A 14,455-nucleotide genomic window follows, 5' to 3' on the forward strand; every position below is an offset into this window, starting at 1 on the left:
AGCCTGTTGTCCTCATGTGAATGCTCTCAACAAAAAATTTCAGAATCTGTACACATTTTGTGGGAGAAGTAGATGTAAGTTCCAGGAATAAAACATGATAATTGAACTTTCTATGTGGAAAAAACCAAATCAGCTATAATAAGTTATTATTCAAAATATATATATAAAAAAATGAATAATGTATATGTTCTTTTGTCAAGCATGTTTTTTTCAGCAATTCAAGTTGTTTATTTGTGCGCTCCAAATCTTATTTCACTCTCATGCCTTTGTGGCTGAATCTATAAACATTTTGTGGGAGGAGTAGATGTAATTTCTGGGATTAAAACATGATAATTGAACTTTCTATATAACCATATGTTAGAATAAGTTATTATTCCTAATATGATATTAAAACATTTAATAATGTATATGTTTTTCTGTCAAGCATGTTTTTTTCTTATCAGCAATTCAAGTTGTTTATTTGTGCACTCCAAATTATTTCACTCTCATGCCTTTGTGGCCTGTCCTGTGGCCTTTGTGTCCTAAACTTTTTTGTAACACCAAAGGCCAAATGGCCTTGTCCCTAAAATGACGAAATTCCAAGTCTGCTTGAGTTGTCCTGACCAGGGAGTCATTTTTCCCCTCTGTACCGGATGTGGGCACTGGACTCTCTGTCCATGGTGATTGACCAGGCCGGTCCTCTGTACCACGAATATGTGGAGGTCAGCTTCACCCTGGTTCTGAGGCTGCCGCTGAACATCTATCCCACCCACATCAAGATCCACCAGAGTCTGGGTCGATGCCTCAACGCCTGCACACGTTTGCCCCGCGCCACGTCAACCTGGCTAGCCTGGTGCCTAGCCTCTGTGTAAGTCTGGCCTAAGCTACGATGTCTTTCCGAAAGTATTCAGACCCCTTCGCTTTCTCCCCATATTCTTGTTCAATATTCATTCATAACATTTATTTTCATTTGCCATCAGTCTACACACAACAAAACATGTTTCTAGAAATCTGTGCCAGTTTATTAAAAATAAAAAAAAACATTCTCATCTACAGTAACCCCACTGCCAGTGTTTAGGGCTCTCTAGTTCTCCCATGCTGGGTTGCTGAAACAGCGTGTCTCTTCACATGTTCTCACATGCGTGTTTGTGTGTGCAGGTGAACCTGCGCAGCTCGTACCTGTCCCTGTGTTGCGCTGTGATGGCCTGTCTGAGATGGCTGGACCAGAAGGAAGCGCTGGAGGTGTTGGAGCACGCCATGGCGCTGGTCAAGGAGCTGAGACATCCGGTCATTAACTTCCAGCCGTCTTTCCTTTGAGGCTCAGCGTGTTCAGATGGACTCTGAATGATGAGCGTGCGTTCGGATACAGCTTCACGACCTGTAGAAATGCCTCGTTGTCACCACTCTCTCATCAGATGTGATCATAAAGTAGGTGGGCCTGGAGGGGGCGCTGTTTAGCCTGCTGGATCGGGAGTCAGACCCCCGACTGAGTCATCAAGGAGACCCTGGTCCACATGATGACCTCCATCACTGCAGGGAAACTGGCCCACTGGCTCAAACTCTGCAAAGATGTGTTGTCTGCCTCTGCGGGTGGGTGTGCTGTGGAATGATAGGAAGCATTTCCTTTTTAACCCCTATAACTAGTTGAATAATTTCTCTAGTACTGGGTGTGGTGTTGTAGATTTCATTAGAGACTTAATTTGACACCAAATGTTACCTGTAGTAATGCAATCTAGTGATATTTGTTGGCTCAGACTCCACTGCCCCAGTTGAGACCAACCAGGAGGAGGATGCGGACCGGGATGACGACGCGTCCGTCTTCCACGCCAAGTCCGACTCCGGCGGGCCCTTCACCAAAATGCGCTGGTCCACTCGGTTCTTCGCCATGGAGTGTGTGTGTCGCGTCATTACCCAGTGCGAGAGCCACGGACACCCCGCCCATTTTCACCTGACCCTGGCTCTGAAATAAAGCTCTGAAATCTCTTTATTTAACCGGATACTAAAATGATTCGATTAACCGGTGGGGATTTTGTCATTTTATGATGAGCATGTGGAGCATCCATGCGTTATTTAACATCTGTTTAACGTTTGTTAAACGTCCTGTCCTTTCCTCCCTGCCAGACTTCCTGGTTCTTCATCTGGCCGACCTTCATCTGGCTGACCTTCATATGGCCTTCATGGCCGCCTCCGACCACAGCGACCAGCTCCGTCTCTCCGGCCTGCAGACCCTCCTGGTCGTCATCCGCAAGTTTGCCGCCATCCCCGAGCCCGAGTTTCCAGGCCACGTCGTCTTGGAGCAGTATCAGGTCAACGTGAGTCCACTCCGTCACGCCACCTGTCGTCGGCTCCTTCGAGCGGTCACTTCTCTCCTCTCTTCCCGTGTAGGTTGGCTCAGCGTTGAAGCTGGCCAGGTGAGGCCTTCCGTCTCCCCTCTTGCCGTAACTAATAGCAACGGAATGCCGGCGTTCGACTGGAGCGACGGCTGACTGTGGGGTTTGTTCTTTGCTGCCCACCAGGTTTGCAGCGAGTGAATAGCCAGCGGGGTGGCTCTAAATTCCCAACAGGTGTGTGCTCTGCTGGTAATAAACATCTGCCTCCTCTAGGAGGGACCTTCTACAAGGCTGAGATGGGGGAGCAGGCCAGACCCCACCACTACAGCTCCTGGGCTCCTATCCTCCACACCACAGCCCTGTGGTTCAGCAGCACCGGCTTCGTCATGGCGGACGACGGCCCCGCCAACCTGTCCCGTCCCGCCACCCCCACCTCCATGGGCCAGTCCGCCTCCCTGGCCTCCGTCAAGTCCCCTGACTATGTCAGCGCCGACCGGCTGCACTTTATCCTGGGTGAGAATAAAGACACCCTGTCCAGGCCTGTGTCTTCCCTACTGCCGGCCTTGGTCATTTCTAATGAACGTCTCCCTCTCAGAAAGATGCCTTTGAAGGCGAGGCAAGTCTTTGCGTTCGAGAGGTAACGGAACAGACCATTTCTTGAAAACTTTACATTTTCCTTCTGGTAATCGTGGTAATCGTGTGTATTATCACCAACTCCTTTTCTACCCCTCCCCCCTCCCTAATGCCCTACCTCCCCTCCCCCCTCCCTTCCTCCCCCTCCCTTCCTCCCTCCAACCCTCCCTAATGCCCTCCCTCCACTCTTCCATCCTCCTCCCACCCTCCCTCCCCCTCCCTTACTCCCTCCCCCCTCCCTTCCTCCCTCCTCTCCTCCCTCCACTCTTCCATCCTCCTCCCACCCTCCCTCCCTTCCCTCACTCCCTCCCCCCTCCCATCCTACCTCCCCCTCCCCCCCACCGTAAATTGCCAAAAATGCTAATCATTTCCAGAGCATGCTCAGGAAATGACGGTAAGTGAAGCAGCATACACTGGTCATGTCTTGATCTTCATCCGTGGTGCGGCCTTTCTTCCTTTTGATGGAGCTCTGCAGACGTCTCCAGATGGACTTCTTGGCTTGTTTGTCCTTGACATCCCCAGAGAGATCATCAGCCACCAGGAGATTCTCCTCAGGGATGCTGGCGATGGTCTGTCTTGACTGGGGCCAGATCTTACCGGAGCCTTTTCTCTCTACATCCAGGTCCTGGGTTGGACAGGGGAGTACCCTGATTAGGCGAGTGCATCTTGGCCTGTCCCTGACGGTCACCCAAGTGTCTGTGGCCAGTGGGTGATCCTCAATGTGTCTCTCCACAGATGAGATCACATCCACCTTGTTGTGCCTTTTGAAGAAGGTTTTCAGCCTCTTCCAGAGGGACTTCTGGGTCTTCCTGGGTGCAGCATCCCCAGCCAGTTCAGTTTTCAGCTGGAGAGCCTGTTCTGAGGACACTGACCGGGCCAACCTGGTCCGGGGTTTACCAGACTGCTTTTTCTCCACCTCCACAGATGGTACCCTCTTGTGGCGGGGAATGATATATTCAGACATTGGGTAAACGCTGAAGGGCCAGGTGTCATCAGGGCAGCTACTAGATCCTTGGCTGGGCAGGCTGGCTTCAGCTTTGTCCAAGGCGGCCATCAAAGTGGGTGGGGGGGCAGGTGGGCAGATCCTGGTCCGTCCCCTGGTAGTTCTGGGCCGAGCTGATCGGCAACGTGTGTGCATAATCTCAATTAAATGGTAAACTAGAGTATTGGCTGGATTTCCACAAAATCACTGGCTGTATTAGTTGAGTGATAATAATGATAGGCAAGACAGTTGTTCAGCCTTTTTATAGTGCAGCCCATTATGATGTAATAATCCATGTTTAGAACCTACTGTTTAGTTCTAATTCCACACCCACCAGGACCAAAAACAGGCTTCATTCACTTTTCAGTTCTACTTCCACACCCCAACAGGACCAAAAACATGCTTGTTTCACTATTTTATTGTATTCTCACCTCCCACCTGTGTTTTCTACGGTGCTGTGATTAACCCAAGGCTGATTGTCATCTGTTTTCTCCCCCATAGGCAGCTTGCCCTGCAGGCCCTTAGAACCGTCCTGTCGTCCCAGATGAGTCGCTCTGTGAAGAGCCGCGGGGCCTGGGCCCACCTCCTGCGCTGCGCCCTCAACACCCTGCTGGACTGCTGGGATTCCGGTACGGGAGACCCACCAGCACACTAATGACACACAGGAGTCACACAGCTGACTGCAACCACCACAGCCTTTGGTTTGCAAGTTTTTACAAACACCACCCCATCATACGTTTGTTAATTTTAGACTTTGGCCTTTGGCTTTACTAGTCAAAGCGCGGCTCTGAACGCCCCCCGTAATATGAAGTTGGACTACTGTCAGTCAGACTGTGACTGGATGTTAGATTCTCTTTGTGTCTCAGTTGACAGATAAGGCCAGCCCTGTGGTGGATGAGGTCAGTCTATTGACTGCCCTCACTGTCTTCCTGCTCTCTGCCAGTCCTGAGGTCACTACAGTCCAGCCCCGGCAGGCACGCTGCATAGACAAGTTTTAAGGACCCTGTGGTGGGTTAAAGTCACAACAAGCTAGTTTAGCTGTCATCCAGAGCTAAGGAGTCCGCCTTTTAGGAGTCTTCTTGTGGCTACACAATTAAAGCGTTTTGAAAATTCAGCGTATCCACTGTTGAAGTTAGCATACACTGTTTCTCATTATTAACTTCTCTTTAAGGATTCAATCCAAATAGGTATTTCCCAATTCCCTCAATTCAATTTAAATTTCAAATTACTTTATTGGCAGGAAAAACATTACATAATTGGGAAAAATTACAGAGCATTATGTATTATTAGTAGTACCATTTCATCAGTCTAAAATATTACAATAGAACAGCTATCATTTTAACTTTCATTACTATCACCATCTATCAAATCAATATATCTGAGCTGTGGCCGTAAGGTCTCCGGTGCCTGTTGAGGCGGCAATCCCCGAACCCAGTGGTGGACACCGGAAGTAAGGGATGCCGTCAAGCTGAAGTAGGAGTCCTATCAGGCCTGGTTGGCTTGTGGGACTCCTGAGGCAGCTGACGGGTACCGGCAGGCCAAGCGGACTGCAGCCCGGGTGGTTGTGGAGGCAAAAACTCGGGCCTGGGAGGAGTTTGGTGAGGCCATGGAGAAGGACTATCGACTGGAGCTTGGTCCGCATTGCCGGCAGTAAGTCAGACTTGTTCCCAGTGCATGTTGGACTCCGGCAGGGCTGCCTTTTGTCGCCGGTTCTGTTCGTAATTTTTATGGACAGAATTTCTAGGCGCAGCCAGGGGCCGGAGAGTGTCAGGTTTGGGGACCACACAATTTCGTCTCTGCTCTTTGCGGATGATGTTGTTGTGTTGTCCCCTTCAAACCAGGACCTTCAGCATGCATTGGGACGGTTTGCAGCCGAGTGTGAAGCGGTGGGGATGAGAATCAGTACCTCCAAATCCGAAGCCATGGTCCTCAGTCGGAAAAGGGTGGCTTGCCCACTTCAGGTTGGTGGAGAGTGCCTGCCTCAAGTGGTGGAGTTTTAGTATCTAGGGCTCTTGTTCACGAGTGAGGGAAGGATGGAACGGGAGATTGACAGACGGATTGGTGCAGCTTCTGCAGTAATGTGGTCAATGTATTGGTCTGTCGTGGTGAAGAAAGAGCTGAGCCGCAAGGCGAAGCTCTCGATTTACTGGTCAATCTACGTTCCTACTCTCACCTATGGTCATGAGCTTTGGGTCATGACCGAAAGGACAAGATCCCGGATACAGGCGGCCGAAATGAGCTTTCTCCGCAGGGTGGCTGGGCGATCCCTTAGAGATAGGGTGAGAAGCTCGGTCACCCGGGAGGAGCTCAGAGTAGAGCCACTGCTCCTCCACATCGAGAGGGGTCAGCTGAGGTGGCTTGGGCATCTGTTTCAGATGCCTCCGGAACGCCTTCCTGGGAAGGTGTTCCGGTCCCGTCCCACCGGGAGGAGACCCCGGGGAAGACCTAGGACACGCTGGAGGGACTATGTCTCCCGGCTGGCCTGGGAACGCCTCGGTGTCCCCCCGGAAGAGCTGGAGGAAGTGTCTGGGGAGAGGTAAGTCTGGGCATCTCTGCTTAGACTGCTGCCCCGCGACCCGGCCCCGGATGAAGCGGAAGAAGATGTATGTATGTATTAAACTATTGTCAGAGGTTCTTTCTTATGGAAATGGGTGTTGTCAGTGTCCCTCAGGCTAGGGCAGCTGACTATATTTATCTGTGCTTCTTCAGGTGCTCAGCAAGAGTTACCAGCTGCTGGTGTCAGTTTTCCAGAGCGTGGTGGCGGTTCCCTTCATCCAGGCCCTTGGGGGCTGTGTGGTGAGACACCTCCAAGGAGTGGAAAGGAGTGGGCCCCAGAGCTACGAGGAGTCAAAGCCCTGGAGGCTCTTGTGTTTGCTGCAGACAAGACCCACTGTTAGTAGGCTGTTATTTTAGACATCCTACTCCTCTGGGCATCACCAATCAATTTTATTAGTTAGCTTTTTCTAGATGGACCATATCATCTGGATGCGTTTGTTTGGTTTTTAAATGCCTATCTTCATGTCCCATGTAACATCATGTTGTTCTGGTTGTGTTTTGACCTCCAGGTGCCCAGCTGGTGGCCGTTCTCCTTCCCATCCTCATCTCCTTCCTGCTGGATGAGAACGCCCTGGCCTCCGCCTCCGCACCTGGCCGTGCCCTGCACGAGTCTGCCCTTTTAACTGTTGAACCTCTATGAGGGAATGACGATAGAGTAAACACCATGTCATCATCAGGAACAGATTCCTTACCTGGGAGTTCATTAGTGCAAAGTGTGTTGCTTAACATTTTGCAACAGAAAACATTAGCAGGTGTTTCTTATGGACAAATGAGCTGAGCGTTCACATGCTTGGATGTCAACAGTATTAGTTTCATGATCCATTTCTTATAATTTAAATGGCTGTCAACACATTATGCAAAGAGGCAGTCTTAGCAATGGAAGCTGATAAATATGCAGGCTGCCTAAGTACACCCAACATACACGCATTTAATGTAATTTAAGTGTTCAAATAACATGTATAACAATTTAGGTCTAAGCTGTAGCAATTATATGCAATACAGACAGAAATTTTAACTGCCATGTATTAAAATCCTTAATAGTCCAGCTATCTACAGAACAATAAAATCACTGCTCTGATGTTCTTGAAATGACATTGCACATAACATACTGTTTAATGTTATGGCTATAACCAGTCAGACAATAATCCAAACATTATCATTATAGTCTTGTTACTTTATTATGGTAATTTGAAACATGAAATAAAATGGCTACACAGGGCCCTAGTTATTCAGCAGTCAGTATGCAGCATTACATTTATCATTTACTTGTATTAACCTCGTTGTTATTCGTCACTGTTCATGTTAAATTTCTCAACAAATGTATTCTGATCGACTGAGTGAACGAATGTGTTACAACAATGTCTAGTCTGTGGACACTGATCAAATATGTGTTTTATGAAATTGATGTTTATTGAGGGTATGTAAGTGAACATAAATCATATAGTGGAGTTTCAGAAAGTTAACTCTACGAATTAAAGTGTTTCTACAATAACAAAATAAAATCTGGTACAGAGGACGTTGTCCTGCTTTTGGTTTAGGCTGTTGGACACTACCGTAGCTTGGAGGATAATGTAAAATTCCAGCCTATATGTAATGTAACCGGGCCACTGTACAAACGAACATATTGGTTGCAATTAACACATTTTTTAATGGCTGTGGGTGAATACAGCCTTTGTCTTTTTGTTGCTTCGGTTTTCTTTGTAACGCGAGGATCTGACATCATGCAGGTAGCTATAATGCAATCATGAACATATATAATTAGTCCAAAGAAGATGGCTACCCCAGTATGTTGCCACCTTTACATAAAAAGTTATTCTGGACCTGGGGGTCTGTGCTTTTTCACGATTTGATTGTAGCGCCCCCCTGGCATACAGCCGCAATGCTGTCAGCGGGTGAATAGAGAATACAGCCGGACGCTGCGTAGCCTCGTGATGCATACAACGGAGAGCCAACTCGGTTCCCTCGACGGCTCTCCATTTCGCTCGAATTTGTGTATTGCATTACCGTCCACTTTGACCTTTACGTCTCGGTAAAAAGAAGTGGGAATGAAGTAGTTTCCCCCCCCCTAAAGCCTACGCACAAATTTGCTCGATCCTCCGTTATTTTCTTCATGTCATCAGCTGAAAGACGGTGAGTGTTTTATCTGCTATTGACCCAGCTTTTCCTACATGTTTTGACTGACAGAAGTGTTGCGGCCTTGGGCTTTCCTGGAACTGAAGCCTCGCGGATTATGTGATGATGGTCAGGCCATATATTGTAAAATGATTATCTTGTTTCGAAATATCTCGTATATTCCCATTCGTAAGATTTGTTATTGTACCAATTCAATTGAATTACTTAAATTTAGACTCCGTTAATCAGACTAACTACAGTACAGCTAGGTATCTCCAGAGAAGTAGCTATATCGTTATGTTAGCCAGCTGGCTAAACTGCCTTACACACTAGCTAGCTGTCGTCTAACGAGTGCGGACAAGATTAATTCTAGCTAAGTTTGCTAGCCAACGAAACACAGGCCAACCATAACACCAATACTGGCATTTTGGCGTCCTTTTGTAATGTCGATTATGATATTTTCGGTTTGCGGTACCGTTACAGTAGCTAGCTAACAACAATGTGTTTATTCGAGCCGGTTTTTTATAGAACATTTAACTAGAGTACCTAAAATATAGCAAAATACAAAGCGATCTAATTACTTAACTTATACTAAGTATCTTAACTAACCGACTTTATAAAATACTGTCAACGGAAGAAGTTGGGTTAGCTGGGTCGCTAAACTTAACTAGCTAGCGAAGTCGACCACAACAACAGCACAGATGATTACTAGCTTGGATAACATTATTTGTCTTCGTGGATAGTTAGGTAGCTACGCTGTCGCTAACTGCTATGTTGTCGACAACGATACCTGGTTCGCCAACGTCGATCATAGTTTCGAGCATAAGTCCGGATTTACTTGTTTAATATTGTAGTTATTCCGCATAGATTTTTTTCGTAACTATTCATGTTTTTGTTGCGATTTTATAGCTAAATAGCGACAGTCAGTGTTTAGCTATCACCAATGTTGTCGGTCAAAACAATTGCAACATCAGTACGGTACCGTTTTGTTTGCTACCTTAAAAGCGAATGTAACTTTAGCTAGCTGGTCTGGTTGTAAACCATGGTTGTAACCGCTGTAGTTTAGCTCATAAATAACTGTTTTACCTTTTCTAGCAATTTTGGTTAAGGATTTACACCTGGTATGTCATGTGATATCAACTTCAGTAATGATAATTCTTGAATTTAGTGCGGGGATGTTCCTGATTAGTGTCTTATCAGTATTCATTAGGCTGTAAATGATGGCTTACAGTATCTGAATTGCTGTAGTTTTGGGACTATAGCAAATGGAAATCCAAGCACTAAATAAGTCATTGTCAGAGTCGTAGGAACCTCAAATGCTCTTGCGATTTGTGATTAATCTGTTGTATAAGAGGATCTACCACAAGCCTGTTGAGCCTGCAGCCATTCAGGTTCTAACAAAAGAGACGATTCTGCATTTCGAATGGGTCCTTATAAACATAGTCTACTTCTAACATTTTTTAAAAAAAATCTATATTGTATGAAGATATGTTCTGTCTACATAAGATACTGAACAGGTTTTCTGCTCCACATACATTTTAGAGAGTAATAGTCATGGTTGTTTCTTAGTTCTTAATACAATTTACCATTTGTTTCTGCTTTTACAGTGCTTCAGCTAGTCACAAACCTTTGTTGCTCTAACATGGCCAACTTAATCCCATTGGCGACGGCCAGTTAAGCCAGCCACGATTAAAGTAAATGAGAGCTTTCTCTCTCTTTCTCCCCTCTTTCCCCATTCGGTCTGTCCTTCCTCCCCCAGGTGAAGGAAGACTTAATGACACTCAGGAGGGAGCAGTGATCGGACCCGTTAGTGTTTTCTCCATCCGGCGGATGAGTCCCCAGCTCAGCCCACAGCAGTGATAGGGCTTTTTGCCAGATAGGGAGCTGTAGCAGGGGGTGATCATGGCCGACGTGGACCCAGACACCTTGCTGGAGTGGCTGCAGATGGGCCAAGGAGATGAGAGGGACATGCAGCTGATCGCCCTGGAGCAGCTCTGTATGCTACTGCTGATGTCTGACAATGTGGACCGCTGCTTTGAGACGTGAGTCACGGACACACACGGTCAACTGTTGGCCTCACAAACATACTAAGCAGTAGTCCTACTGTTGAGAGGACAATGCTACGCTTATACAAACATTATAATGACCACACAAACCTATTTATATTCATGCCCTGCTGTTTGTGTTCATGTAGCCTCCCTTGCAAAACAATACATTCTACCTTAATGAGAATAGAAATATAGAGTATGTGTATATGTATATGTGTATGTATATGTGTATATGTATATGTATGTCCTCCTGCCCATATGTGGCACATTTATCAAAGGGCCATTTATTATTTTTTTCTGTTGTAAACACGTGCAATGAACAAATAACAGAAAAAATAATTAATTATTAAGAACTAGAAAATAGATTTGATTTTGATGCCTGTCTCCTGAGATATGCCATGCCAAAGAGGTTTACTATGTCGAGGCCAAATAAAATCAACAGCTTTCTAAAACAGACATAAACATTTTTTGTTTGCAGATGCGCTAATTTACTCTTGGTGCGCGTAATTAAACCTTTCAACATGACAGTTTAGAAAAGTCATCTAATGAATATGTTAATGGGTTGTTTCTCCTCAAACTGATTCTAGGAATCATAATAGTGTGTGATAAATTCATGGCCCTCCTTCAAAAAGCCCTTCCCGTCAATGTGGAGCCTGTAAGAATAGGATTAAATAACATTACCCTGGCCTGTACGTGTTATATGCTTCTTTAGGTATATGGCTGTACACGTTAATTGAGCCTATCCATATATGGTTCTATATGTTCTACCGATGCTAACCAGTCAGTGGTACTAGGGACGTTGGGGGTGCTTGCCATAGCCCCACGGGGTATTTGGGACTCCTGAGATGATAGGCTTACTGGTAAAATGCACGAGCGGATGTACTTCAGAGCGAAGACTGGTGTGTCACTCTCGCTGAACCTGTAGAAATGAAGGTGATGTGGCTGTCCCCCACCCCCAGGTGTCCCCCTCGCACTTTCCTTCCAGCCCTGTGTAAAATCTTCCTGGACGAGAGCGCCCCGGACAACGTGCTGGAGGTGACGGCGCGCGCCATCACCTACTACCTGGACGTGTCGGCCGAGTGCACCCGCCGGATCGTGGGTGTTGACGGGGCCATCAAGGCTCTGTGCAACCGCCTGGTGGTGGTGGAGCTTAACAACAGGACCAGCAGAGACCTGGCCGAGCAGTGTGTCAAGGTACCCTTTAATAACGCTACTTCTGACAGAGCCAGTTAAGGGTCCCAAAGGAAACATTTCAGGCACTTGATACAAATGTTAGCCATTTCATTTTGCGATATGTGACTAATAGGAAATGTCTTGTATGGTAGAATGCTTTCTATTCAAAAGTTTATTCAAATGCGGTTTTGAGTATTTGGGTCATATATCTGCACACAACTTATACTATATTTAGAGGATGGGCTTATGTATATGCTGAGAAAATAGTGAGCATGCTCACACAGATTTATTCAGGAGTCCTTGTTCTATGCAATATATATTAATAATTAATGTGATAAGGGGATGGTTACCCACATTTCTCTGGGAATTTCTAGACCTGATCAAAACATGTATATGTAACTTGGTTCTGCTCACCAATCGACATGTTTTGCTTATTATTTTCTCCCAATACAAATAATCTTGTGCATTATGGAGCAGGTTAAATTCACTTCCAAGTTGTTTCCAAATATTTCTTTCTTTTTGCATAGCTAACTAATATTATAGTTGATAAGAGCTAGTTACATTGAGTGATATTACCAGCTACACAACTAGTCAACGTGGGCTTAGCTAAAAAAATTACTATTTATACAATCACGCATAACACTCTGAATGAAAATGCATTTGTTAAAACAGCTCGGATCTGGCAAAGGGCTACTGAATGTTTTGTGCTATCACTAAGAGTTCCTGTCGCGTTTACAGGAACTTTTAAACGTATCAAAAAGGCCTGTTTGCGCTTCCTTTTTGTCAGGTGCTGGAGCTGATCTGTACCAGGGAGTCAGGAGCGGTGTTTGAGGCCGGCGGCCTGAACTGCGTGTTGAGCTTCATCCGGGACAGCGGTCACCTGGTCCATAAGGACACCCTGCATTCAGCCATGGCTGTGGTGTCTCGTCTCTGCAGCAAGATGGAGCCCCAGGATTCCTCCCTGGAGACGTGCGTCGAGTCTCTCTCCAGCTTGCTGAAACACGAGGACCACCAGGTAGGGCCCCCGCTTAACGGCCACGGGTGGTGTCCGTCAGGCACATACACTATGTTCCATTATTTCACCTGCTTCAGCTTCAGTGAAGATCCAACCCACCGATCCGCAGGTTTCCGATGGCGCGCTGCGCTGCTTCGCCTCCCTGGCGGACCGTTTCACCCGTCGAGGGGTGGACCCGGCGCCCCTGGCCAAGCACGGGCTGACAGAGGAGCTGCTGTCCCGGATGGCCGCCGCGGGGGGCACGGTCTCCGGACCCTCCTCTACCTGTAAGCCAGGCCGGGCCTCAACTGGGGCCCAACCCACCGCCGCAGACTCTAAACTCAGCAACCAGGTGTCTACAATTGTCAGCCTGCTGTCCACGCTCTGCCGAGGATCCCCCCTCGTCACACATGTAAGGGCCTTGAACAGTGGGTCTTGTTTGAAGAAAATCCCCAAGCTTATTTTGAAAAGCCCTCCCTTAATGGGATTTCCTAAAACCAATATGAGTTTTTAATAAAAGCTAAGTCCTAAAGTATTTGGACGGAGACACTATTCCTGGGTCTTTATTTCTGCACTGTGGATTTCAGATGATGATGATAACAACTAGCTGGTTTAAGTGCAGACTGTCAGCCTTCATTTGCGGTTATTTTCATCCATGTATGATGAATCATTTAGCAAAGACGGTGTGTATGTAGTCCTCACACACTTAGATGTCAAATGTATTGTAACAGATGAACCTTATGTGAAATAAAGTTCACCTAGTTGACTGACTGGCTCTGCTCCCATCTGTCCAACATGGGCACGCCCCTTTGGCAGAACCATACCCAGGGCCCTTGTACCCCTTTCCAGCTGGTCGACTTATTCGCGGATTCACATGCTATTTCCACCATATTTCTGGTTTAATGGAAGTTCTGCTGAAGTGAGGAAAGGGCTAGCATTAGACATGGGTGACCTGGGATGTGTGTGTTTCTTGGGTGTAGGACCTGCTGCGCTCCGCCCTGCCTGACTCCATGGAGAGTGCCCTTCAAGGTGATGAGCGCTGCGTCCTGGATACCATGCGCCTGGTGGACTTGCTGCTAGTTCTGCTGTTCGAAGGCCGCAAGGCTCTGCCCAAATCCACCGCCGGCTCCACGGGACGCATCCCCGGCCTCCGGAGGCTGGACAGCTCCGGGGAGCGCTCCCACCGGCAGCTCATCGACTGTATCCGCAGCAAAGACACCGACGCGCTCATCGACGCCATCGACACGGGAGGTGGGTTCACATGGGGTCTGACATAGGTGCTGCGCGGTGGATGGGTGGATTTTCTGGGAGACAGAAGTATCTTATTGTCTCTGAGTGTTTGCCAGTTCAGAATAGGCTCGGTTGAATGTAAGTTTATGGGATGCTGTTGAACTCCTTGATGACTTCTGTCTTGCAGCTTTCGAAGTTAATTTCATGGATGATGTCGGGCAGACACTTCTGAACTGGGCCTCGGCTTTCGGGACACAGGAAATGGTACGATTTCTGTTCTTTTTATACCTCTGGTCTAATACCACTCCCTCTGTCTGTAATGGTTCACTCATTGACAACGGGATCACACAGCCCTAGATGATGGAGGCCATTACGCGTTAGAACAGAATGTCTCATTGTCCCAGGGGGAATTAAGGAC

General features: G+C 47.1%; 2 protein-coding genes across 9 annotated transcripts in view; both read left to right on the forward strand.

Annotated features, from left to right (window-relative positions):
• The first annotated feature begins 446 nt into the window (after positions 1-446).
• On the forward strand, positions 447-5,337 carry LOC109616680 (HEAT repeat-containing protein 5A-like). Of its 3 annotated transcripts, XR_004576857.1 has the most exons (7): positions 447-847; positions 1,138-1,569; positions 1,734-1,999; positions 2,101-2,495; positions 2,583-2,822; positions 4,426-4,553; positions 4,798-5,337. XR_004576857.1 is itself a non-coding variant. In XM_034297289.1 (3 exons), the coding sequence occupies exons 1-2, from the start codon at positions 2,606-2,608 to the stop codon at positions 4,470-4,472; spliced, it is 264 nt and encodes an 87-aa protein (XP_034153180.1). In that variant the 5' UTR covers positions 2,510-2,605; the 3' UTR covers positions 4,473-4,553; positions 4,798-5,337. The 3 variants fall into 3 exon arrangements, 1 of the variants encoding a protein (XP_034153180.1); XR_004576856.1 differs by having other exon boundaries at positions 1,734-2,495; XM_034297289.1 differs by lacking the exons at positions 447-847; positions 1,138-1,569; positions 1,734-1,999; positions 2,101-2,495 and having other exon boundaries at positions 2,510-2,822.
• Positions 5,338-8,337: 3,000 nt separating this feature from the next.
• The window catches only part of hectd1 (HECT domain containing 1), a 28,217-nt gene continuing 22,099 nt past the window's right edge, over positions 8,338-14,455 (forward strand). For 3 of the 6 annotated variants that reach the window (XM_010892943.5, XM_010892941.5, XM_010892942.5), the window contains exons 1-7: positions 8,339-8,610; positions 10,352-10,634; positions 11,600-11,834; positions 12,601-12,828; positions 12,938-13,219; positions 13,788-14,058; positions 14,225-14,301. In XM_010892943.5, the coding sequence (XP_010891245.4) occupies positions 10,495-10,634; positions 11,600-11,834; positions 12,601-12,828; positions 12,938-13,219; positions 13,788-14,058; positions 14,225-14,301 (1,233 nt within the window). In that variant the 5' untranslated portion in view covers positions 8,339-8,610; positions 10,352-10,494. Of the gene's footprint in view, positions 8,611-9,849; positions 9,984-10,351; positions 10,635-11,599; positions 11,835-12,600; positions 12,829-12,937; positions 13,220-13,787; positions 14,059-14,224; positions 14,302-14,455 lie in introns of those variants that run through there. The other 3 variants (XM_010892939.5, XM_010892944.5, XM_010892940.5) reach the window with 2 other exon arrangements.

Source organism: Esox lucius, chromosome 15 (assembly GCF_011004845.1).
Source record: "Esox lucius isolate fEsoLuc1 chromosome 15, fEsoLuc1.pri, whole genome shotgun sequence".
Lineage (NCBI taxonomy): Eukaryota > Metazoa > Chordata > Actinopteri > Esociformes > Esocidae > Esox > Esox lucius.

Coding starts and splice junctions, on each gene's coding strand:
- LOC109616680 (XM_034297289.1), top strand. CDS start 2,606: ATGGGGGAGCAGGCCAGACCCCACCACTACAGCTCCTGGGCTCCTATC. Junction 2,823..4,425: donor CCGGCTGCACTTTATCCTGG/GTGAGAATAAAG, acceptor TCTCCCCCATAG/GCAGCTTGCCCTGCAGGCCC.